Here is a 27,151-nt window from a genome sequence, read left to right on the forward strand (position 1 = left end):
GGTTTCTGCACGGTTAAATAAGGCTAAATTAAGTTTAGTTTCTGCGCAGTGCGAGTTTATAAGCAAGCAATCTACGCTTAGTTTCAGCAGAGGGTTGAAAAAGTTTCAGCGCATTGGGTGTTCCCATAATTCCATGCGAGTTGATGTTAATGCAGTAGGCTAATATTAGATTACACTGGCCTGCAGACTATTAATAAAATACATGTTTTATGTTTTCAGAATGGATCATGTAGTCGTGTGATTTTTATTTGAAATTGTAGCCTATCTGTAACTACTAAACTACTTAGGTGCCTCAGGTCCTTAGTCACCCTTAATGTGTATTGCATGTATCAGAGTTAAGACTTCCTGGGCTGCCGATTTGGTCAATTTCGTGCAGGGGCCCGGACATAATTTTCGCACCAGGACCGCACCTGCCTTGTTACGCATCTGAGTCTATGCCTGGGACTTACTCGAGTGACGCAGAATGACCTACACGCAGTACTTCACACCCTTGGAGGCTGGTTGGACCGGCTGGACCGGTCGTCTCCTCCCTCAAAGAAAGCAAAACTGACGCCTCCACTTAATGCAAAAGCAGTTAAACATTTCTGAAGTGACGCTTCTTGAATGGTAAGTTTATCAGCATTGGGTAGTAAACTGTTGAATCGGTGTGGGTTGCATAATTTTCGTACTCGCAGTAGATAGGCCTACTATAGGCTACTATAATGATAACTGGAAACATGTTGTCTCTTGCTCGGCGTCGACACGACTGGACAGGAAAGCGAAACAATATCCGCGGAGGTACTGTACGTGGACGACGCGAAAGGCTATATCAGCAGCCTATACATTGGTAGGCTACATCTAGGCCGTTACCCCGAATATATTTTCATGCATGTAGCCTAGGCCTACTAACGTGAGAATTTGAGAATTGTGTTGTAACGTAGGAAATGTTAATAAAGTGTTGTTAAAGCGTTGCCTGCAGCAGCGACATTTCCGGAAAGGTAGACTCGATTAAATTCATTCTGGACTCTCTATCCGACCACCTAAAGACGTGGGGAATACTTCGGTTTGGCTTAAGGGACCCTCTACTCAATACCACGTAAGTGTAGTGTTGTTTGGTCTTGATCTAAAGTGCATTTCACTCCGGATTATCCCTTTAACTTTCCCCATGACGACATTATAACCTGGGCTGTTACCGCCCATTGATGGAATGCTGGAATGGAATTGGTAGCATAGATAGAAGGGTTCTGATTGGTAGCCTACACTTGTAACAGCGGTAGCCTAACAGTGTTTTATTCTCAAGACGTGTAGCTAGAAAAAATCTGTTTCAGCTTTCATGGAGTAGAGGTGTAGTATGACTCTGTTCTGGTCAAGTTTCACAGCTCTCAAGTCTATCGTCTTTGTGTAAAGCTAGTGTAGCGTCCGAGGTAAGGCTCACTTAAGAACATACACTGATACGATACTTCTTTTGGAGGAGACAACAAGCTCTCCGTTTAATGGCGGCTCACCACAACTAACAACAATCCCACACATGCACTCCCACAGCGGAACCTCAATCACACCAGTCATCACCATGGTAACTCATAACAAATCTCCCCTTCTCATATTAAATGCTACATTAGTTTGAACTGAGAAAATAAAAAAGTGTTACGATTGTACCAGTTCTCCCCTAGATAACGCCTTGTTCTCTGTAAGAGTTGTGCAGTCCCTATTCTCCTTAATGTCGTCTGACCAACTTTTTAAATTTCACTGGTAGGCTATATAAATTATTGTAGGCTATTGTTTTTATTTGTATATGTCGCTTTGGACAAGTGTCTGCCAAGTCCCATAAACATAAATTAAGTGCGAGTCTTGCAAATATCGCAATTGGATTATTTTCATTTGTAGGCTATTTTCTGTTTAATTGCACTTCACCTCATGTTGCTGGCCTTTTTTTTTTTTTAATTACTATGTATTTTATGCGTAATACAATTGCAACGTTGTATGGTGGCAGAAACAGCAACGTGTTACTAATTTTAGGCACACAACAACTGGATATGCAACAACTGATAGTCACGTGTCAAAGAAGCTCCCGGAATTAGCCCTTTTCACGTGATGTCAGACGAAGCGTTGCTGGGTATCCTCTGGCATGTCCAGCCGCCAAATACTACAGAAGAAGAAGAAGAAGTATTCATGGGTTTCATCAGGTCCCTTTCCACAGGTGTATACAATCAAGCACCTTGATTATCAATGCAGACTGCATGGTGCTTGATTGTATAGGCTACTACGGTCGTTTAGACTAGAGAAACGCGTGTAGGCCATCGCTTGGGGAAACAACGGTGTCACAACTGCATAATTCTGACTTAATTCTTGGAAACGTAGGCTCACTATATATTTTCATTATTATTTCTTTTTTTTTTCACCAGAACCGCTAAGTGCAAAACCATGAAGCTTTTCTATTTGTGTTCTTTACTTCAGATGTCATGCTGCCATTCGGGTAAGTTACAATATAATTTCGTCAATGACAGGGATAGTAAAATGCAGGCCCGCCAAGGTCCATTCAGGACATATTGCTCTAATATAGTCAGGGGCTCAAATGAAACAAGGGCACTTCCTATACCTATGTTCTAAATGAAAAATAAAATCCATTAACATGGGTACTAGGTTACAGTAGCCTAATTTCTAACCCAAAGGTCTTAAATAGATTTTTACAATATGTTCTATTCCTGATATTTTTAATGTGTCACAACAGAGGGGGGAATCTTCTAAAAAAAAAACTTCTACACTTCTATACTTTAAGCAACAGCCCTGGGTTGAATCTAGAACTTTCTCCCATTTTCTCGAAGATGCCTGGTCATTAACATCCTTTCAGTTATATATTTATTAGGGCCCAAGCACCGAGGTGCGGCCGCTGTAGCAGCGGCTGCACCGTAGGTGCAAGGCCCTATTCATGGGTTTCATCAGGTCCCTTTCCACAGGTGTATTAAATCAAGCACCTTGATTATCAATGCAGACTGCATGGTGCTTGATTAATACACCTGTGCAAAGGGACCTGATGAAACCCATGAATTGCTTCTGCTCAGATTGTTATTATCATCGTGGAATCCTCTTACAGGTCATGTTTGGCCTTTTTTCACCAACTTGGCATGCTCTAAAACTCTTGAAATTTGGCAGCTAGATGTGGAATTGGTAACGCTACTCAGAGACAGAGCTCTGGCCAAGGGTGTGGCTCAGAGACTCTATAGCGCCACCTAGCACAGTGTCTGTTGTGGTTGACACATATATGCACGAAAATGGACCAAATTTGGTGGGCATATGTGTTGTATTAATCTGAACAACTTTTGCATTGAAACTACACAGTGAATCTTAGAAGAATTTGAGTTATGATTATGATTATGATTTTTGCACGTCATGTATTTTGAAACACTTCTCCTAGACGGTTTATCGAAATCATGTCATAAGAGCAGTAAAATGATCTTGAGGGGTTGCCCGAGAGGAATTGCGAACAGATTTTTGAATTTTCGAAGCATATTGAAATGGCGAAGGTTTGAATTATGGCGTCTTATTAAGAAACAGGAAGTTGGTGTTAGAGGCAGAAAAAAGGTTATATATTGGATGAAATTTGGCAGCTACATGTGGAATTGCTTCTGCTAGTCAGAAACAGAGCTCTGGCCTAAGGTGTGGCTTCGGGACTCTATAGCGCCACCTAGCAGCACGTTATCTGTTGTGGTTGACACAAACATTCACAAAAATAAACCAAATTTGGTGGGCTTGTGTGTTATTGCTATCGCTAGTCATAGACAGAGCTCTAGCCTAGGGTGTGGCTTAGGGACTCTATAGCGCCACCTAGCATGTTGTCTGTTGTAGTTCACACATACATTCACGAAAATCAATCAAATTTGGTGGGCTTGTGTGTTATTGCTACTGCTAGTCAAAGACAGAGCTCTGGTCTCGGGTGTGGCTTATGGACTCCATAGCGCCACCTAGCGCATTGTCTGTTGTGGTTGACACATACATTCAGGAAAATGAACAAAATTTGGTGGGCATGTGTATTATTGCTACCGTTAGTCAGGGATAGAGCTCTGGCCTAGGGTGTGGCTTAGGGACTCTATAGCGCCACCTAGCGTATTGTCTGTTGTGGTTGATGCATTCACGAAAATGAGCCACATTTGGTAGGCTTATGTGTTATTGCTGCCGCTAGTCAGAGACAGAGCTCTGGCCTAGGGTGTGGCTTAGGGACTCTATAGCGCTACCTAGCCTGTTGTCTGTTGTGGTTGACACATACATTGATGAAAATCAACCAAATTTGGTGGACATATGTGTTGCTCATGCATGCACATGCCCACCAACAAGTACGTGTTGCTTTGTTAGATTCCGAAATGTCACGGGTCCGCACCGCAGGTGCTCGGGCCCGCCATCGCCGCTTGCGGCTATATTTATTTTTTTCCTTTCACTTTTAACATGTAGCCTACTGTCATGTATATAGCCTATTGTCAGGTGATCTCTGTAACCAGGTTTCCATCCAAGGCATTTTTGCGAGAAAATATTTTTGTGCTTTTATTTTTTACCGATATAGCTGATGGAAATGCTAATTATCGATACAATTTTGCAAATGTCGACATAATATTTTTCTGTTTAAAGGGATAGTTCGGGTTTTAAGACACGAAGTTATATGGGTTCCCTGTCAGCAACGTTGTGCATCAGCACTGACTTACCCCCCGACAGCGTCCTGTGAGCCGAGATCCAGCCGGTTTTTGATCGTTTTTGATGCTGAAGAAAGTAGTCCGGCAAGTTTCTGGGGTCACGAAAGTAAAGTGTTTTTCTTCTCAAAACCATATGCGTTCAAAAGAGTGATATATTTGCACCACAAAAACGTTGGCCAGCTGTCAGTAGCGCGCAGTGATAGGAATCGAGAAAAATAGTGCAGTGATAACGAGGTTTGAATTTTTCCTGGACAACGTTTTTGTGGTGCAAATGTATCACTCTTTTGAACACGTATGGTTTTGAGAAGAAAAACACTTTACTTTCGTGACCCCAGAAACTTGCCGGACTACTTTCTTCAGCATCAAAAACCGGCTGGATCTCGGCTCACAGGACGCTGTCGGGGGGTAAGTCATTGCTGATGCACAACGTTGCTGACAGGGAACCCATATAACTTCCTGTCTTAAAACCCGAACTATCCCTTTAACTTTAGCGCATTAATACAATACCGATTCTTCAGATGTCGCTTTAGATTAGATTGGAAACACTTTTTGTCGGGAAAAAAGGCTTTATCGCACATGCATGTATCCCATGATGCATTATCATCACGTGCAAATAACACAAATATCGCGAGCGGTTTGCATGGACAGATGAGGAGACCCGGTATTTCTTCAATTTAATTGAGGAAAATGATATCACAGCTATTTTCGATGGAAAATGGCAAAGGAATGCTACAACATTTGTGAAACTGGAATTACTGTTAGCTGGCAAATTAAAAAAAAAAACTGACTAATCTCTCCATTTTTGTTTGTTTATGGAAGGGGGTGTCACGTGAAAAGCAAAAGGTGGATAATTTGCGACATACCCAAAATGATGGAAACGGCTCAAAGGCAGATTTTTTTTGCGATACACCAAAACTTATGCGACACTTCGTTTTAGGGGTGTGTGACGTCATCACGCACAGCATTTTATCGATAAAAGCCAGTTGGATGGAAATAGGTACCATTACCATTCTGAGTTGCTAAAGTTGCCAGTATTTCTCTGTGTGACATACAGTGCCTATAGAAAGTCATCATACCCTTTTGAAATAGTTACTTTTTTTGTCTTACAGCCTGAAATCAAAACCTATTTTAAAAACAAACTTTTTCAGTTTTATTCACAAATTTAGCTGTACAACATCAAAATAATGAAAAAAAAGTAAACCGTACTGAAAATTAGTAAAAAATTAAAAACTAGAATAACATGGTTGGAAAAGTCATCATACCCCTGACTTAACACTAGAAGCGCCAAGCGCCGGTCATTTGACCGCTGACGCGTATTCCTAGAAGCGCCGTGTGGGTTTGACCTAGATATACCTAGAACTGCCGGGCTGTGGTCATTTGACCGCAGCGATTACAAAAAAAAAAAATCTTTTCACTCGATTAAATTCCAGGACCCTACGTTCACGACTTTTCCTAAATACGCGTGTTTTGTCACCCAGAATTTTTACATGATCGAAAGCACACCGGTACAAGCTAGTTTAGAGCTATTTTGTGCTCATTATGTGACAACACTATGTTGTCTCGCGTTCGGCCATGTTTGTCCAGGCTGCTATTCTCTTTTCTCACAGCAGATGTCGCAAGGGTTTCCTGACAGTCGAATAGAATAGAATATAGAATATATACTTTTTTTGATCCCGTGAGGGAAATTCAGTTCTCTGCATTTAACCCAATTTAACCGAATTAGTGAACACACAGCACACAGTGAACACACAGTGAGGTGAATCACACAACCCAGAGCAGTGAGCTGCCTGCCCAACCAGCGGCGCTCGGGGAGCAGTGAGGGGTTAGGTGCCTTGCTCAAGGGCACTTCAGCCATGGTGGACTGGTCGGGGATCGAACCGGCAACCCTCCGGTTACAAGCCCGGTGCGCTAACCAGTACACCACGTTCGTATTTGTCTGTAGTCGTGCATAAAATAAATATTTGTGAGTTCTCAAATGAGTCCAGTCGTGCATAAAATATATTGTGTGTAGCCTATTTTATCCATCAGAATACGGATGGGAAAAAAATACGAATTCAAAAATTACAAGTACGAAATCAAACTTTACAGGTAGGCTTTCATTTATGAGTAGGCTACGACTTCGCACAAGTGACTGAACTGTCAAAATACGTCATCCACACAACCACTCTCATTGTCGTTGGTGAGAGTCGAGTTTCGTCGCAGGATAAATAAAACGGCAAGTGGCACAGCGTTATCTTCCCGGACTGCAACGCTGAAGGCCCGGGTTCACATCCTAGCAGGGGCCTAATATTATAGCTCATTGACTGAATTCATTGACCGTTTTTGAACGTCGACGTACAATTATTTTTTGTTAATGTTTTTTAATAACAAGCTCTCTGAAATTTGTTTACCATTAACGAAATATAATTTCGCCAGCCAATAATTTTCTAAGCCAAATTGAGCCGCCATCTGACAAACTTTGGCTAAGCCAGTTAGACTTTGCATCTAAAAATAATTATATCAGAGACACACGCGAAAAATAAACGCGAGCCTATAAACGATTCCCACTGGATACACCATATCAGTATTGTGCTCGTTGCTACGATAGGCTACACAGGACTCAGTTGCATGCTTGTAGACATGAAGTGGCAACTAAAGCCATTATCAGCCATGAAGCCAGCCGTTATTCTCAAAGCAAATGGCTTCGGGGTCTATAGGCTACATAACACAGTGTCCATTGCAAACATAGCCTATTTGAAACCGATCATTCCCCCTCCCCCATACACGTCTAACCAGTTCACTGGGGGGGGGGGGGGGGGGGGGGTCGTTTTGCTACGTGTGGATATGATCTTAGGCTACAGACATCACTGTGGCATTGACAAATGCCTCCCCACCCCCACTTTGCCTCCTGCATGGCTGTAAGCTGGCTGTTTGTTGTTTACATGCAACTGGTGGAAGAATGCGCAATCATGTTTCATCGTATATGCGCGTTTTAGAATGTTCGAATTCGCCAGCATGCGTGTAGGCTAGTTGTGTGAATAGAAAAGAATAGAATATACTTTATTGATGCCTTGCTCAAAAGTACTTCTGCCATAGCCTACCCAGGTTGGGGATCGAACCAGCAACTCTTGGGCGTACAGGCTGAAGCTCTAACCAGTGGGCTACGGCTCTGTCCCTTCGCATCGTGGATGTGTGTCTCAATTCAAAATCACGAATTCACAATAGGCCTATAGCTGTTTTTCAGCAGACATCGAAACATAGCCTACACATTCGCAAAACGGAGAATATCTTTTTCACTCATCATTTTTAATTAGCCTACTTCTCGCGCCTATGCCTGCTCAGCATTTCTGCTCTCTCTATCTCCCTCCCTCCAAGGTAGCTAGACCCAAGATGCTTCTCCCTAAATGAATGAACATTGTCTTAGAAAGTAGCCGCGGTAGCCTGTAAAATGCGGCATGAAATCCTGGCTACTGTGTAATTGAAACCAGACTAGGTTAGGCTCTTTGTTCGGTCCGATCATTTTCGGCATCACCGAACGCGTATGCCTCCGTTTTAAAATAGCCAACATTTCTAAGTAGGCTAGCATACAAAATGTAAAAACGAAATATAAAAAATGAAATAGGCTACTTTGAAAAAGTTGAAAGTCAAGTTTGCTCAAGGTTTGTTCAAGAACTCCTCCAGAGTTTTTACCTCAAACAACACAAATCAACACAAATAAATGAACAGATAACTCAAACGTGCTGTAGACCTATGTCATAATGAAACAACCACAGACAACACAGTCTGACAAATGTAGGCCTATTCAAACGATTTGATTCATGCACGAAGCGCCATCTAGCTGTCATTATGTGTAAGTAACAGCCTCCCAGTCTAAGGACTCAGCGGTCTTTTGACCGCCTCGCCGCGCTTTAAGTAGTTCACAACAGCACGGCGCTTCTAGTAGGTCGTCAAAGCGGTCAAATGACCGGGGCGCGGCGCTTCTAGGTATAAGTGGGTCAGAGGGGCGCGGCGCTTCTAGTGTTAATACTTTGTATAGCTTCCTTTTGCTTTCATTACAGCCCTCAATCTGTTTGGATATGTCTCTATTATAGCTTTGCACACCTAGATTGGGGAATATTGGCAGCATCCATTTTCCCTCCTATCCTGACTAATTGCCCAGTCCCCACTGAAGAGAAACATCCCCACAACATAATGTTGCCCCCACCATGCTTCACACTATGGTGTGTTTTGGGTGTGTTTGGGTGTGTATACTGTGTTTGGTAAGTGCCTGGAGCTCAGTCCAAAAAGTTCAATCTTAGTCTCCAAAAATGTTTCTCTTCAGCAGGGACTGAGCAATTGGTCAGAATAGAAGGGAAAATGGATGCTGCCAAGTACACCCAAATTCTTGAGGAAAACCTGTGTCCCTCTGCTAGACAGCTGAAGATGGGCAGGTCATTCGCCTTCCAACACAACAATGATCCTAAACATACTGCCAAAAGAACAAAGCAGTGGCTTAAGTACAGGATGGTGAATATCCTTGAGTGGCAAAGTAAGAGCCCTGACTTAAATCCTATAGAAAATCTGTGGATTGACTTGAAGAGAGCAGTCCATCGCCGTTCCTTACAGAATTTGACTGGATTTCAACAATACTGCACGGAAGATTGGGAAAATATTCCCCAATCTAGGTGTGCAACGCTATAATAGACATATCCAAACAGATTGAGGGCTGTAATGAAAGTAAAAGGAAGCTCTACAAAGTATTAGGTCAGGGGTATGATGACTTTTCCAATAACCCTGTTATTTTCAGAACGGTTGACTTTTTTTTTCATTATTTTGATGTTGTACAGCTAAATGTATAAATAAAACTGGAAAAGATTGTTTTCAAAATGGGTTTTGATTTCAGGCTGTAAGACAAAAAAAGTAACTATTTCAAAAGGGTATGATGACTTTCTATAGGCACTGTACCTAACCATGGTAAACCCTTAGGCTTAGTTCACACTGGCAGTCGAAATCCGATGTCTTGCATATCCGATCAGAATCTGATCTTTCTGACTGACTGTTCTCATTGCATATTGCAAATGATCACATCCGATCTTGGTGTGCAATGCTCAGATCCGATATAAATTACACACACCTGGATTCATTAGGTAGAGTTGTACACAACCAAGCCGTCATGGATTCATTTATTTTTGATATTTTCCAACTTATTATGCGTAGCCGCGGCGCAAACGACTATATTCAAGTTTCTTTGCAACGGGCCTGGTGCACGCGCTGAATCAATCAATCAATCACTTCCGTCACTCAGAATTACGTTGCAATTGTTTGTCGCAGTGCAAATGACGAAAGGGGTAAGTTGAAATCCTATTCAAGTGGTTCGACTGTTCAGATTGAGTCATATCCGATAGTAAGTGATATTGAAACCACCTTCGTATGTGGTGCGAATCAGCATTGGAAAAATCGCGGTTTTGTGCCGTTCAGACTACCCAAAATTCAAGCTAGATACAATCCAGATAAGCAAACAATTGGATTTTGTGAACTAAGCCAAAGTATATTCATGTCTTTCACAATGCCTCAAAATGACCCAAGGCCTACTTGTCACAACTGTAACAGCAAATTGGATAGTGCTCACCATGTTCTAACGTGCGCATATTATAAGCTATAAATCGTGGGCACGCTTTAATAATTTGTGCTCACAATTTTCATTTACATCGTGCTCACAATTTTCAAAAACGTTAGCACGTTTTATAAATCGTGGCCACGTTTTAATAAAACGTGTGCGCAATGTTTTACAACGTGAGCACGAAGATGCGGAAAAAAAAACACTTGAGCTGTCCAGGGCTCCGTACACCATCACATCACATTACATTTGATAATCACAATGTAACTCAACATTTGTACAAGGCCACCGTGGCTGCATAATAAGCTGTCGCTACATATCAGTTATGAAAATGCCTAGTGAATACTGGTCATGCTAACAGAATTCTCTACGTACATAAAACAATGTTTCAAATATATTCGTATACTCATTCAGTATATATACAGTATTCATAATCACATACATATTCATAGTCATTAAACTTAAGATAATCGTTTCTAAAAACCAGTGTGGATTTGCTACATCAAAGTCAAAGTCAACCATGGGCGGCGCCAGGGTGTTGCTTGCTATAGCTAAAGCAACACCAAGATTTTGATAAGCAACACCAAAGCAACATCAAGTTGGCTCGAGTTTTTTTAATGCGGGTGAATGTCGCTGATGTCTTGGAGATAGCCCCGGACCTCTGTGCCTAAAAACAAAATATGAAAATCGCCCAGAGTTTTTATGAGGTTCCAAAAAGGTTCCACGGCCAGCAGCCACAACTGCAATAGTGTTACTAACTAAGGAGTCGGAATAATTTGTTGCAAATTCGACAGCAGTGTTCTATTCTTCCCCCTTCACTCGGACTGATATTACCAGAACCCGTCTACAGCTTCAGCGTAGCCTGGTTAATTGATATGGATACAAGAGGGGGCAGCTAGTGCAAGAAGAGGTTGAGAGTGAGACATCATCTTCCCCACCCCTATAGTAGCCTACTTCCATCAACTCTGTTAGCTAGCCAACCTCTGTGCCTCGCTAACATACCGATTTTCATGCAAACTGAAAATTGGACGAGGAGTTGTGTTGGATTAATCCATTTACAGTTAGCGAGTGGCACCTCATTCATTCATCATGGGTTTTTTAAGCTTTATTTGTTATGAAAATATGATGATGAGGACCCCAACGAATGGCCTTCATATTCTCTACGTTGAAACTGCAAACAGCACACAGTTTTCAAAGTTTCCCGGGGTAGCTGTAGCCTACCCCGTAAAAGAAAAAAAAAACACCTGCTTTTGCACTAGTGACGCTCCTGGTCGGCGATATGCACTAATATGCCTACACAGCAACAAGTGTAGGCTATTTGTCTGGATTAAAAAAACGACGCGAAGGACACAATGTAACAGGCTATTGCATTCTCGAACTCGACAGGATTCGGGAAGATCTGTCCACGGTAAGACATTAGATTTTGCTTTTAGCCTAGGCTACTTTATCTCAGCCTACTGGAGCACATCGGGTAGCCTACAGTAGGCATTTATATCAGAGACGAACTTTGGAGTCAGCAGCCATCCACATGATCAAAGACATTAAAGTCTGCTTCTGCTTCCCCCATCCATAGGCTATAGTTCATTAAAGAAGCTTCCCCTAGTATTTTGTTCATTTTTGGATTTGCAATAGCCGTTGCGTGGTCGTGTGCGTGTGTGTGTAGCTCAGTCTGGCCAGATGTTAAAATTTGCTAAGTGACGTGACGTTATCTGGTTATCTGTGCTGCCGCTGCGGGGGGGCAGCAACACCTGTCTGTATCACAGCAACAGCTTAGCTACACCAACAAAATTATCCTGGCGCCGCCCATGAAGTCAACTTTATTTGTATAGCACTAGTCATTCAATTTATTTGTATAGCAATAGTCATTCAAAGTGCTTTAAACTAAATACAATATATAAATAAAAAAGATAAAAGAAACAAATTGTAAAAACATGTAAATAATAAAATCAAGAATAAAACAAGAATAAAAGAATCAAATAAGAATAAAAGAATCAAATAAGAATAAAAGAATATTCATTAAAAGCAATAGAAAAGAAATGTGTTTTTAGTTTCTTTTTAAAAGAAGCTGTAGTTGGGGCAGATTTAATTTCTGTAGGTAGCTTGTTCCAGCAATGGACAGCATAGTGGCTGAATGCCATTTCCCCCTGCTTAGATCTGACCCTGGGAACAACATGTTTACCGGTGCCAGTAGATCTAAGCGTGTTGGGATTGTAAAGGGCTAGCATGTCTGAAATTTATTCTGGTCCTAGGCCATTGAGTGGTTTAAAAATGATAAAAAGGACTTTCAAATCAATTCTGAATTTTACTGGAAGCCAGCGCAAAGACCTGATAATTGGTGTGATGTGCTCTCTTTTTTTTTTTTTTTTTTTGTTAAAATTCTGGCAGCAGCATTTTGAACTAGAAATGCAATTCCAAGGAAATACCAGTGCATGAAAATGCCAAAAATGAAATGTAAAATATAATTTGTAGTCAACATAAATAATACAAAAAAAGAGAGAGAGATGGGGTAAAACAGAGTGAATGAGGATTTACATATAGTGTAATTTACATTATGTTGTTCTAAGTTATGTATTTTTAGAGTTTCTTGCTATGGAGATTGCTAAGTAGCAATTGAATTAGACACAGATATTGATGGATGTTGATAAATAGTTTAATGGATGTTGATAGACAAACAGTTTAATTTATGTTGATAGACAGATAGACAGTTTAATAAATGGTTTGAAGTAAATGGATGTAGTGCTGTGCGATATGGACAAAAAGTTATTTCCCGATATAGGCAATTCTATACCACGATAACAATATATATCCCGATATAGTATTTCTACATAAAATTATATATTTACATCCACACACGAATGCAATTTTTTCTTTTAATTTCGATTTTTTTTTTTTAACAGTTGTGGTTGTGTACAGTAGGTGTAATTGAGTGCCTGTCACCTTAAGAAATACGTGAGAGAAAATAATGACGTTAAACCCAATAGTAAGCCTAAATGATCTAAATGCCATAGCCTAGATAGGTTAGCAACACACATTTGAGAGATGCAAGTGAGCAAATCAACTTGATATTAGCCTATAATTGTGTGTTAGAATAGCATCACTTAAGCAGCAATGTCTCGCTGTTAATAGCACTGCGGCGCATACGAGTGTGTGAGGGGGAAAAGACGCACAGCCACAGGCTAGCTTTTAGGGGAGACCTGCCTTGCGCGCACCACCTCTTCAGAAGAACACAGTCATTCTTAAAAGTATTGTAAAGTAGGCTAACATTAGGTGTTGTGACATTTTTAATTTCAGGATATTGCAATACTTTTGTTGTATCGGTGCACCGTGCAACACTAGTCTTTATGCCAACGTCAAAAAAGTTTAATTTGTTTACTATTAGCTGCCTGCGTTCATTTGCCTGGCCACCCATCCCGAGTCAGTAAATTAAGTTTACGTTGCCCGCTGCGAGAAGAGGCAACACGCCTGCAGTTAAATTATCTGAGCAGTCACAGCCACACACGTTAAAATTACGATATAAACGGTAGAGGACTGTATCGTACGATAGACATTTTTCTGTCGTACAACGATATATACCGTAGTATCGCACAGCACTAAATGGATGGAGAGAAAGTTGGATGGAAGGTTAGATAGATGGAGACAAGGTAATGCTGGTTACTATGGTGGTTCCTAGGTTGACATAATGGTGGTTGCTAGGTTGTTGCAAGGGTAATTGAGATTGTTAGGTGTTGCTAAGACACATACATGTATGGTGGTTGCTAGGTTGACATGGTTTAATAAATGTTGATAGGCAGATCGTTTAATAGACATAGTTTAAACCTCCCTTTGTCAATAAAACAGCTTGTAATATTCTTCTCTGACACCCCATAAAGATCGAGAATGCAAAGTAAGGGATTTAAGACCATTCATCTGTACAAAATCTCCCCAGATCGTCCAGATTGCTAGGTCCACACGTGTGCATTCTCCTCTTTGACTCATCCCACTGTTTTTCTATGGAGTTCAGATCAGGGGACCGCAATGGCAATGTCTGAAGCTTGATTTTGTGTTCAGTAAACCATTTGTTTTGATCTGGACATTTGTTTTGGTTCATTGACCTGATGAATGATCCAATCATGACCAACTAGGGCCTTGGCAGAGATTGTTTGATTTCCTTTGAAAATGTTCAGGTTTTTCTTGGTGTTCATGATACCATGCACCTTAAAGGTCCCAGAGAATGGATGAATTGAGTATTGCACTGTGTTCTCTGATGTTAAAATAGTATATATTCAACTTTGATTTAAAAAAATAAACTCAATTGCAATTTTACAAGACTAATTAAAACCATATATTTAGGCTGGGTATTGAAATGGTCTGTTTGACTAAATGGCGCCCTCTTTGGCAACCCCAATTGAACTTCAATGGCTTTGCGAGGTCTGACATCACAAGCAAGCAGTTTTGCTGAATCGCCCGTTTTTTAGTGTCTATTTCTAAGTTCAAGATTTCCATATGAAGGAGGGCACAACCATGCCTCATGTTCATGATAGCTCTTTATTTATGCACAACCTCTCATAATTCATGAAAACCAAGAAAAAAAATATTTCCATTCTCTGGGACCTTTAAAGGAATATTTTGGTATTTTACACTTTAAGCCTTTTACACTGTATTGCCTAGCATGCAAACGATTGTTTGACACCAACATTTCGACGATTGAGCCTGTGTCTGCAATTTGGCAGCTTTAGAATCTTCTCTGTATGGCTTTAACATTGCTCCCTATGTGCATAAACTTCAACGATATTCTGTAGCAAGTTTCGCAGCGAAATTCAACTTCTGTTGTGTTATATTAGGCATTTTGTAAATCCTGGAACTACTTTTTCAGATCACCCTACAACCGTGTATAAACTTCCGTATTTGAATCTGAAGATTACACACTCCAGACCACTAGACGGTGGCGGAGTAATATCAACGAGCAATGAGTCTTACTACAGAAACCAATGGGATTTACAAAATGCCTAATATAACACAACAGAAGTTGAATTTCGCTGCGAAACTTGCTACAGAATATCGTTGAAGACCAGTAACCATTCGGTGAGTTGCACATTTTTTAAAACGAACGTTTAGGGGTGTCTTAAGGACAGTTTTAGTTTATGCACATAGGGAGCAATGTTAAAGCCATGCAGAGAAGATTCTAAAGCTGCCAAATTGCAGACACAGGCTCAATCGTCGAAATGTTGGTGTCAAACAATCGTTTGCATGCTAGGCAATACAGAAAACGGGCTTAAAGTGTAAAATACCGAAATATTCCTTTAATTAGGTTCCCAAGGCCTTTGGGAATTAAACAGCCCCACAATAGCACAGGCCCTCCACCATAATTCTGATTAGGCATGGGATTCTTTTTAGTATAGTCATTCTTCTATGTACGCCAAAGACACCTTAAGTGTTTTCAGCGAAAAAGCACAATTTTCTTTTCATCTGACAATAGACCACACTCCCAGACATGTCATGGTACCATTCATTAACTCCTGCCATTTACATTGTTCATTAAATGACTGGACTGGCTTTAACCTGACATGCTGTCTAAATAATCTATTAGCAGTGAGGTCACTTTTGAAGATTTTTTGGGGGGGACTTGGTGACCCCAAGATGATAGCTTTGTCTGTAACTCTCCAACAGTGGTTCTTATGGAATTGTTTGCCTATCATACCATCTTCCATACTGTACGTGGGGGCAAAATAGCCATGGGTCTTTGTCCAAGCATGTTTGTCACATTTCCAGATGATTAGAACCTTTCAATCATCATTTTAACTGGAAATATAGGCATTTTTAACAAAATACCTAGTTTCCATAGACATTCTCTTACTCACAAATGTCAACACACTTTCTTTTTTATTTCAATTTAGTGTATTCTCTTGTCTCTCCAATGTTGAAAAATGACTAGAGGATTTAGCCTCTGAGTGACTTCATTTTCATATCATAGTGAAAAAGAACATCATGAACTATACTTCTGAAAGTTCACAGACACTCTGATATACTTTAAAAAGTTGCATTTACATAGGAAAATACTCCCGTTAAATTTTGTACATAATATTTTTCAGGGGTGCCAATAATTGTGAGCAATGTGTTTTTGTTAAAAAATATGTATTTCTTTATGAGATTTTCCTTTTTCTCAGAATAAATTTGCTTCTCTTCCAGGGTGTATTTTTCCTCATTGTTTTCATTGTGGGAGTGCAATAAATCACCAAAAGATTATTTTTTATACCTATTTTTAGTTAACTTTACCAAGGGTGCCAATAATTCTGGAGGGTACTGTAGGTCCTTGTTAGGCATTGTTGTTGTTAAGATATTGCATGTGGGTGTTATTAGTACTATATAGGCTTAGGCTACTTTTTAGCTGACCAAGGCACAAACCTAAAACCGGGAAACTGACACTGGTTGTACACACCATATAGCATTCATTCCTGCAGGTGCCCCTGACAAAAGCTGGTGTTTGAAATCGTGTTAGATGGCTGACTGCACCTTTAATGCTGACTGATGTACTGTACTGTATATGGGTTTTGAGCTATATACTGCAACATATTTTCTAGGGCCAATGCCAAACTACTGTACTAGTGCAGTGCCTGTACAAACAATGTTTTCCAAGAAACTTGTTGCCCAATTACATTGATGCAGGTAGATCATGTTAGATTGGCGATGATGTAGAATCAGGCCCGTGCAGTTAGTAGAGCTTTTTACTCACTTTGCAAAGTAAAAAAGTGAAGGGGAAAGGCGTTTGAGTTGCAGTTTATGGCAATATTAGACACATACCTGTGCGTTTTTGCTGTTGTTGGGAAATGATAAAGCTAACCGCCATGGCCATGCCAGTGCTATTAACTTGTGATGTGATGTTTGAAGTGATGTTTGAATGAATGTTATGCCCATAGCCGATGTCTAGATAGAGTCAAGAGCGGCTGTTTTAAATTAGGGCTGGGCGATATACCGAATATACTCGATATATCGCAGTTTACAGTTCATGAGACAATTTTTTTGTCATATCGCAATTATCGAGTATTTCACCATTTTCGCAATTTTCGCAAGCGGCAACCTTTTACTGTGGCGGAAACACTGCCGTTCTGTGCAGACTAGGGATGGGCGTATGGATCCTGAGTATCGATAGATCGATACTCACGCAGTACTCATTTGGAATTTATTTCCTTTAAAAAATATCGATACAAACTATAAAATAATAATTGGGGGTGTATGCATCACTTTCAGCTGTTTTGACTCCTTGCTAAAATTACTATGTGACGGGACACCCCTGTATTGGCAACGTATTGAGCTGGTCCATGTCACATGATAGGAGACGAGCGAATGAGCGTCAACGTTAGACACAGCAGACAACGACACAGCCAGAGCCCGCTCAGCACGAATGCAGAAACCAGAGGAAAAAACAGAAAGCAAATGTTTCACCAGTCGATAAACTCACGGCAAAATGTCAATTTTGTGATTAAAAAGGTTTCCCACAGCAGCAACACAAGCAGTTTATTAACACTTTTAAAGACGACACACCCCGACAGCCACAGTGAGATTGAAAAGAGACAGGCAAGAGTCTACAAAAAGCGCTGGTCCAGTTACATTTGACAGTGTGATAAAGCCATACTAGCCAAGCCACCTTTGGCCATACTATTTGTAAATGGTCTGTAATTATCTTGTGATTTGTTTTAAATAATAATAATAACATTTTTTTACTGACAAAAATTGCTAATAAGTATCGGTATCGATGAAAATGCAAGAAAAAGTATCGGTATCGTATCGAATCCTAAATGTGTGAAACGAACCGAAACAGCACGGGATCTTCAAATTAAAGTTACAGCGATGCCCATGCATTAGGCAGAAGGACTACTGTCTATCTAAGTGCACGTCTGACTGTTTCAAAACGACAGCGCAAATGCGCACATCTCACTCTACACACATGCATTTATTGTGCTATGCTCGTCTATGCGTCCTCCCGATTGATTTTTAAATGAAATGTATGAGATTTGCGCATTGAGGCAGATTAGGCTACTGTCTATGAGTGCATCTGACTGTCTCATAACGAAAACGCAAACTTCTTATTTATCAACGAACAACCGAACGACTAATTAAGGAAGCACGCACCACCGTTATCAGATGTAGTAGCCTAAGCCTAGACATCATCATTCATATGGAGACATACAGTATCAGCTTAATTTATTTGGAAAGTAAATTAAAAAAGAGAGTGTATAGGCAGAGGGGCCTTTCAAAGAAGGCAGGGAAAGAAGAAGAGAGAATGATAAAGCCAAATAACAGGCCATGCTCTGCAAATAGGCTAAAATAAACCAATTGATGTAGCCTACCATGGGTGTGTTGACATTTTTGCATGCACACGTTTCCCTGTGAGAAACATTCATAGAAGGCTACTGGCAAGATTCAAAAGTACCTTCACCCCTGCTTTTACATACAAATTTAAAATAGAAACTACTAAGAATGTTTTAATGTGGATATAATTTCCAGGGTTTGGACTGGTATGATTTATCCTAGCCTGCTGCATCATACTGACATGATTCAAAACATCACTGGGTAAAAGTGAGAATTCATGAAGTTCTTTTGAGAAAATGTAAAAAATATCGAGAAATATATTGTAGGCTATATCGTGAAATGGACTAAAAATATCGAGATATTATTTTTTAGCCATATCGCCCAGCCCTATTTCAAATTACAATTTTAACAGAATGCTACCGACGTGTGTGTGTCGGCATATTGTTGCAAGATCAGCAACCTGAACAGAACCGCTAGGGCGCTAGGCAACCGCGGTTGTTGATGTAGAGTAGCCTATGCAACGTTACTTTAACAGCCTGCTTACCAACATGGGTGCATGTGTGTCGGTGCATGTTTATCCAAGATGAATAATCTTGAAACGGTCCGTTGTTTAAGTGAGACATCGTAATTTCCATGAATGGCAACGTGTGAGTTTGCGAAATGGGCTTTTTTTTTCTATGCTGCAGTGGCTAGAGTTAGAGTGCGGAGAGCGGTAGAATTGTATTTTGCTTAATTTAATGATATCATTTTTTGTCCAAAAACGACCAAACTTTGCACTGCACTCACGCATGCCATTAGCAAGACCTGTGTCAAATTTTAGGTCAGTCGGATGAGTGGTTTGAGAGTTATGCGTGGAACACACAGACATACGGTGGAGTATTGCTGTCACACTAGAAATAAATAAAAGGCTCAGTATCAGGTAATTACGTGAAAGTTTCAAGTAATTACGTGAAAGTTTCTTGTTATAACAAGATCTTTTTCACGTTTTAACAAGATATGTTTCATGTTATTACATGAAACTATCACGTTATTTCGTGATAATGATATTTTCACGTTATAACGTGAAAATATCATGTTATTTCAAGATATGATATTTTCACGTTTTTACAAGATATGTATCACGTTATTACTTGAAATTATCACGTTATTTCATGATAATGAAACTAAACAGAAGGAGGGGCAAGAAAGGCTGGTTACTATGGCTCACGAGTCAATCAAATTCTATGTTAAGCTCTGTTTATGGCGATTTTCCAGTTATTAAACTTGTGGATGATATTGTTATAAATGCAAACACCCGAGCATTGTCCAGAATATTGTAGTGAACGGTGTTTACTGGCTACGACGGCTGTGCCCCCACTGAACAAATTGAATGATTGACTGATTGATTGAGGAGTGGTACACCTGCAGCTTGTCGACTGGATAAAGAGTTGCGAGTTGGGGCGTGCGAGAGGGAGCTCGGGCTGGTGTGAGTCGCGCGGCCAGCCGGAGCGTTTGGCTACTTGTGGACTCTCGCTACTGTGGATTACCTGAACTCTGTGAGCTAACTGTGGCTACTTGTGGACTCTATCGCTACTGTGGATTACCTGAACTCTGTGGGCTAGCTGTGGCAACTGGGACTCCACGAACTAACAGGCCTGTGTGAGTGTGTGTATTGTGCGTGTGTGTGCGGGCATAGTTAGCCCCAGGCCGGGGTTAATGGCCAGTCCCTTCCCCTAGCATAACTCCGTCATAGAGAGGGCTGTTTTAGGTGAGTTGTGTGCGGATGAATGCAGGGTGGGTGCATTCGGAAGGTTGGGTTGTGTGTGTCAACTTTAAATAAATTGTAAAACGTGACTCCCTGTCTGTGTGTGATTTGACTCCTCCTCCGACCACGAAACAAATATTACAATATTCTGCACCTGTATGCAGTGGAGTGGCAATCGGGAGAGTCGGGAAGAATCCCGGTGTGGCGTTTTGGGCCGTGCTGATGATTACTGTGATGAAGTGATCTCAAAAAGCCTGCACTGTGTGACTGCAGCGCTTCACTTTTCACTCCCAGCGGCCTCTCCCCGCAGCCCTAAAAATTACCACGATGACCGGACATGCAAGCTAGCCAAAGCGCCCAAATTGCGTAAACATTCACAAATGTATCAAGGCCCTTTCTCCGTCTTGCGTTAAGTTGCGTTAAGTGGATGGGAAGAAGACGCAGAACTATCAGGCTGTGTGAGCAGGCTACTCCTGCACCTCTCTGTCCGCCTCCTTAGCGGCTCTCTGCCACAGACTGTGAGCAGGCTACTCCTGCTCACCTCTATATCCGCCTACGCAGCGGCTCTTTGCCGATATACAGCCCTGCTCCTGCTACTTGGTCAGATGGCGACTATGTAGGCTACTGTAGCCTACACACATGCTCAAAAGCAAACACTCATCAAGCAGCACTGCAATAGCAGCCAGACAAGCCTGTTCTCATTCAGCCTATGCCAGCCATAGGCTCTCCAGCCTGGTCTCGTTAAGTTTCGTTATCATGAAATAACGTGATAATATCATGTAATAACGTGATAAATATCTTGTAAAAACGTGAAAATATCATATCTTGAAATAACATGATATTTTCACGTTATAACGTGAAAATATCATTATCACGAAATAACGTGATAGTTTCATGTAATAACATGAAACATATCTTGTTAAAACGTGAAAAAGATCTTGTTATAACAAGAAACTTTCACGTAATTACTTGAAACTTTCACGTAATTACCTGATACTGAGCCTTTTATTTATTTCTAGTGTGACAGCAATACACCACCGTACAGACAGATGTTCCTTGCATTACAGTAACTAGGGCAGTAGCCTACCCGTGCATACAATGTTTTCCAAGAAACATGTTACCAAATGACGTTGATGCAGGTAGATCATGTTAGATTGGTGATGATGTAGAATCAGGCCCATGCAGTTAGAGCTTTTTACTGTCTTTGCAAAGTAAAAAAGTGAAGGGGAAAGGCGTTTGAGTTGCAGCTAATGGCAATATTAGACACATGTTACATACCCGTGCGTTTTTGCTATTGTTGGTAAATTATAGTCTAAAGTTAACCGCATGACCATGGCCATATGCCAGTGCTATGAACTCGGAGTGATGTTTGAATGAATGTTAAGCCTGTAGCCGATGTCCAGATAGAGTGAAGAGCCGCTGTTTTAAATGCAAATTTTAACAGAATGGTACCGACGTGTGTGTCGGCCTGATCAGGCAACAGAAGCGCTAGGCAACCGCGGTTGTTGAGTAGCCTAAGCTATGCAACGTTACGTGACTGTAACAGCCTGGTGCATGTGACTGTAACAGCCGGGTGCATGTGTGTCAGACTCAGCATGTTTATCCAACATGAACAATCTTGAAACGGTCCGTTGTTTACGTGAGACATAGTAATTTCCATGATTGGCAACGTGAGTGTCAGCGAAATGGGCTTTTTTGTTTCTATGCTGGAGTATGTGAGAGTGAGGGGGAGTGGCTAGTGCGAGAGCGGTAGAATTGTGGGATTGCGGTAGAGTTGTATTTCGCTTAATTTAACGATATCTTTGTCATTTGTTGTCCAACAACGACCAAACTTCGCACTGCACTCACGCATGGCATTAGCAATACCCGTGTCAAATTTTAGGTCAGTCGGATGAGCGGTTCGAGAGTTATGCGTGGGACAGACAGACAGACAGACAGAGTGACACACAGACAGACGTTCCTTGCTTTAATAGATAGATAGATAGATAGATAGATAGATATTTTGCACATATTACAACAGTGCCTGTCTGCAGTCCAGACCTGTCGTTCCCGCGTGGACAACGGGAATGACTGCTAATGTGTTGAATCTTCACTGGGTTTAACAGTCAAAACGTATGTTTTTCCATGAAATTTGTTCATGATATGAGATTGTATACTGTCGAATTATGCGAAAACGTGAAATTCAACATTTTAACCCGGAAGTTTATTTATTGTGGATTTTCTTAAAATAACATTGTACGCGAAGCTACTGATTTCGCTTTGCATGGTCACATATGTGTTATCTGTTGGCTAGGTTTACTGGCTGACTGCTTTAGAGAATTTGTTGCCTCACAGCCTGCTAATATACTATACCTCCATCCCACTCCTCAGGTTCTCACTCCCTATGGATCATGGGAACATACATCAGTGGAAAGACTCCATTTCCAGACTTCACTGGATACGTGATGTTGGATGATATTGCATTTGCATACTATGACTCAAATGGAAACAAAGCAATACACAGAGACACCCATAATGCCTCATACCAAATGGTTGATGCAAACGATATAGATTATGCTGGACATTTTTTTGAATATTTACATGAGCGTGTTAAATTTAGATTGTCCAACATGAAGAAGTACTTGAACAACACAGATGGTAAGCTAATCAGTTGGAAAATGGCTGTACATCAATAACAAATAACAAACAAGCTGACCAGCTGAGAGCAAGACTTAACATGCAAGAGTTTGTACTAATAAAAGTTATACATGAGCTAGCTCGCCTTTAAGCAGTAGGCTTACTGGCCTACAGGGCTGTATCAACCAGTCCATTCCATATACTCCTACCAGCAATGTTGTGATTATCGATACTTTTATTAAGCAAATTTATGGTAATGTTATGTGCATGAAGTAATTTCAGAACAACCTTTTAAGAATGTTAGATATATTTATGTGAAATGTATGTTAATGTGGTTTATGTATGTCCACTTGGACACCAAAAACATTAATTTTGTTGTTTTCCCAGATATTGCTGTTTTTCAGAGAATTATTGGATGTGAGCTACCCAACAATGATCACCCTGGAACAATGTTTTCTATTGATGGTTACAATGGAGAAACTGTAATTGTAGACCATTATGATGCAGACCAAGATGCTCTTCGCTTAGAATGGAAGTGGCCAAATATAGTGAGTAAAACATGGATTCAACATGTGAACCTTACCTTGCAGTACAGAATTGCGTATTACCCGGACTGCATCAACTATTTACAAAGGCATCTGCCCAAAGAAAGGAATCGTGTTCTGAAAAAAGGTAACCATTGTACAGTGCTTGATAGTAGGCTACTGAGCTTTCTTTAGACCTCCTCAGCCCATTTATCAGAAAGCATGAGTTCATTAGAGTTTTTAATTACAAATACCAACACCTAGTTGCAAAATTCTTAAACACTGCATTCAGCATTCCATTCTAACACCAAACCGTGTCAAAATAATCTGTTGGCCATTTTGATGGTAGCACCATGCTGTTTAATAATCTTTTCCCATCACAGTGAAGCCCAGAGTCAGGCTCCTCCAGAAGACACTCCCAGACTCTAGTGGGGCCAAAGTGACCTGCCTGGCCACTGGTTTCTACCCGCGTCACATCAACCTGACCCTGTTCAGAGACGGCCAGCCTGTGTCTGACCACCAGATCACTGGGGGGGAGCTGTTGCCTAATGCAGATGAGACGTACCAGATGAGGAAGAGCCTGGAGGTCAGCAGAGAGGAACTACAGTATCACAACTACACCTGCACAGCTGAACACCTCAGCCTGGACAACAAGCTGGACATTGATTTAGGTATTACCTGAATCTAGATGTCAGGAGTATGTTTAGTATGTGTTAAGTTAATCCCTTAATGTTACTGAGTTGTAATATTAAAAACAATATATAATATAGAATAACAATAATAACAATATGAAAACTATTAATATTCTTTTTTTGTACTGTTGCTGGCAGAGCCTGAGTGGGAGTCAGGAACAACAATCATATTGTCATCTGTGACTGTTCTGGCAGTGTGTGTGTGTGTGCTGGGAGCCACCTGTGTTATCATGATATGGTGCTGGAGGAGACGCAAAGGTACAGCACAGCAGTGACTACAAACTATGCTATTTAGTTTGGAGTCATTCAGATGTGAACTGCTATGCTGACATATTACTGTGCGTTCAGACCAAGAGCGACTTGAGCTTTCAAAATCGCTCTGGACGCCCTGTAAAGGACGCCATGGGAAGCTTGGATGCTTTGGCCGCTCCTGGCCGCTCTGACGTAGTAGCATTCTATGTCCGTTGCTGGTCGTTTGGTTGCTGAACCGCGTCATAGCTCATTACCATAAAGTTAAACCACTTTCAACTTTCTCTAGTCGCTCAAAACGCGACGCCGACGGATTGGTCGCTGCTGGTAGCTGAGAGAAGCCGGCTTCCATTGAAAATGAATGACTTCCGGAATCTTAGGGAGCTCAAGTCGCCGGCGGTGTGAACGCACAGTTAGAGTTGAAAGGAGTTTTGTTACAAAAGCCTTGCCCTGGACTTTATGATAATGGCTAAACACAGATTTACACAGTTTGGTATTAATATCCATAGTCTCATGCAAGCCATTAATGAAAACAACAGTTCTGCACCTTTTGAAGTGCAGTCTTTGTTTTGAATAATTTGTTTGTGGTTGCTTTAGTTAAATCAGTAATAACATATTGTTCAGCTCCATTCTGACTTTGCGCTGTGCAATTCCTTGAAAATGTAAGATAGCCTATAGGTGAATCCAGATTAACCAGTTTAACAACCTCATGAGTTTAGAAATGTTTTTCTTCAGTTATGTTCAATCCTTCACCTGTTGACTTGTATCACTGTATCAGGTCAGGGCTCCCAGGGATCATTAAGTACCTACTCATCTGCTCCAAGTAAGTAGCTCCTACAAAGCGCACACACACACACACACACACACACACACACACACACACACACACACACACACACACACACCTCAGCTAAATCGTCAGTGGCTCTGACACAAAGAGACCTGTTATAGATTCTCTAAAGTGATTTCTTCTTTTTGCCATATCTAACATAAATAATTTTATTTTACTCTGCATCTGTATTCCAAAGGACTGTTTGAGAACAAAAATAGCTGGATGTATTTTATTGTGCAGTAGCAGTACTAGCATCTGCATCATACCTTTACATGCATGAGCTGCTGGAGGCACTTACTGGCATTTATTAGGACTTATTGGGATACTGATCACTGGCGTTTATTAGGATTCATTAGGATGGCTGCTCCCCGCTTGTTTGAGATTTGGATTTGAACATAAAGAAATTTAAATCATGAAGAAGAGTGTTGTATTTGAACCAAACTGATGACCTTTTCTTCTCTTCTCTGTAGACATAGATCTGGACTAAAGAGAAGTGATGGAGGGAAATAACACATTGTAAAGATGCTTCACATCAAGTTCAATAATCATTCATAGATGCATTTAAAACTGCTTGAGAATTGAACCTTTAAAGAAATGTTCCAGAGCAAAACAACCTTCAGAAGCTAACACGTTCAAACGGTTGTTTGAGCACATAATTATGGAGTTTTATGGTCTCAAACAACAACAAACTTTTTTGATACATGTTTGGTCTCTTTCTTTCTCTCTCTCTTTCTCTCATTTCTTTGACGTTTTATATTTGTATATATTGTTTGTTTCACCTGATGTATCTAACATCAAACTTGTTTTATAATTTGTTTAGTAAGTAAGTTTATGTTTACATTTGTTAGTTTGTTAAGATAACTTTGTTCAACTGATTTTTATCTCCAAGTGATATTGATTACATCTGCATTTATGGTGTCTCTTAAGGCCGCTGTCAAAGCATCCTGGGCTTCCATAGCACCAGCCGTGCCACAGATGATTGCCTCCATACAGCACCACATTGATTCAGTAATTTGTGCAAAAGCAGCCCGTGTAAATTAACTGTTTTAGTCAGATTAGTTCATTTCTTTTCAAAAGGTCGTGACACATTTCTGTATCATAACCTCTTTATTGTAATATTGCTCAATTTTGGATTTCATGAGCTGTAATCAAGATTAAAACATGAAACATATTTAACTTTATTTGACTCCTTGAAGTAAATTAGGGGGTAAAAATGAACTTTTCCATGATATTCACATTTTTGGAGACCCATTTGTTCAAGATTACTGAGGCCACAAATGCTTCTGAATGCTTTTGCCAACACAGACCACAGGGTGGCGCTGTTTACGTTCTTTTTTTTACAGTCAGAAGCATGCACATAAAGGCATTCATATCATCACACCCACCAACACAAGACACACATTTACAGATACTTACATAGCCTATACATACATAGCCTTCATACATACGCACATACATAGCCTACATACAGTAAATACACACATACGTACATGTAATTTCTCCCTTTCTCAAAATGTAACTATGATGATGAATAGCACAAGCGGCCTATTCCATTTTCAGGAGTATTTATCCATCTGAGAAAGACCATCAAATTGTGCCTTCAAGTCAGCGATGCTGTTTGGCCTTGAGGTGCTCTAGTGAATGCTGTTTGGCCTTGAGCTGCTCTAGTGAGTGCTGTTTGGCCTTGTATTGAGGTGCTCTAGTGAATGCTGTGGCCTTGTATTGAGGTGCTCTAGTGAATGCTGTTTGGCCTTGAGGTGCTCTAGTGAATGCTGTTTGGCATTGAGGTGCTCTAGTGAATTGAGACGTCAGGAGGATGCTGTTTGGCCTTGAGGTGCTCTAGTGAATGCTTTTTGGCCTTGTATTGAGATGCTCTAGGGAATGCTGTTTGGCCTTGAGGTGCTCTAGTGAATGCTGTTTGGCCTTGTATTGAGCTGCTCTAGTGAATGCTGTTTGGCCTTGTATTGAGCTGCTC

The 27,151-nt window shown here is 40.7% G+C and overlaps 1 protein-coding gene across 3 annotated transcripts; it reads left to right on the forward strand.

Annotated features, from left to right (window-relative positions):
* The first annotated feature begins 540 nt into the window (after positions 1–540).
* On the forward strand, positions 541–26,347 carry LOC134089477 (hereditary hemochromatosis protein homolog). 3 transcript variants are annotated; one of them, XM_062543918.1, is made up of 8 exons: positions 541–606; positions 2,382–2,452; positions 22,634–22,900; positions 23,267–23,551; positions 23,787–24,074; positions 24,234–24,353; positions 25,123–25,167; positions 25,647–26,347. In XM_062543918.1, the coding sequence occupies exons 2-8, from the start codon at positions 2,401–2,403 to the stop codon at positions 25,661–25,663; spliced, it is 1,074 nt and encodes a 357-aa protein (XP_062399902.1). In that variant the 5' UTR covers positions 541–606; positions 2,382–2,400; the 3' UTR covers positions 25,664–26,347. The 3 variants fall into 3 exon arrangements, with proteins under 3 accessions (XP_062399902.1, XP_062399904.1, XP_062399903.1); XM_062543920.1 differs by having other exon boundaries at positions 23,267–23,427; XM_062543919.1 differs by lacking the exon at positions 541–606 and adding an exon at positions 882–1,075.
* The last annotated feature ends 804 nt before the right edge of the window (positions 26,348–27,151 follow it).

The sequence above is a fragment of the Sardina pilchardus genome, chromosome 8 (assembly GCF_963854185.1).
Source record: "Sardina pilchardus chromosome 8, fSarPil1.1, whole genome shotgun sequence".
Lineage (NCBI taxonomy): Eukaryota > Metazoa > Chordata > Actinopteri > Clupeiformes > Clupeidae > Sardina > Sardina pilchardus.

Excerpts from the sequence above, each read along its gene's own strand:
- LOC134089477 (XM_062543918.1), top strand. The coding sequence starts at position 2,401 with ATGAAGCTTTTCTATTTGTGTTCTTTACTTCAGATGTCATGCTGCCAT. Across the intron at positions 22,901-23,266 it reads GTACTTGAACAACACAGATG|ATATTGCTGTTTTTCAGAGA; the intron begins GTAAGCTAATCA and ends TTGTTTTCCCAG. Across the intron at positions 24,075-24,233 it reads CAAGCTGGACATTGATTTAG|AGCCTGAGTGGGAGTCAGGA; the intron begins GTATTACCTGAA and ends TGTTGCTGGCAG.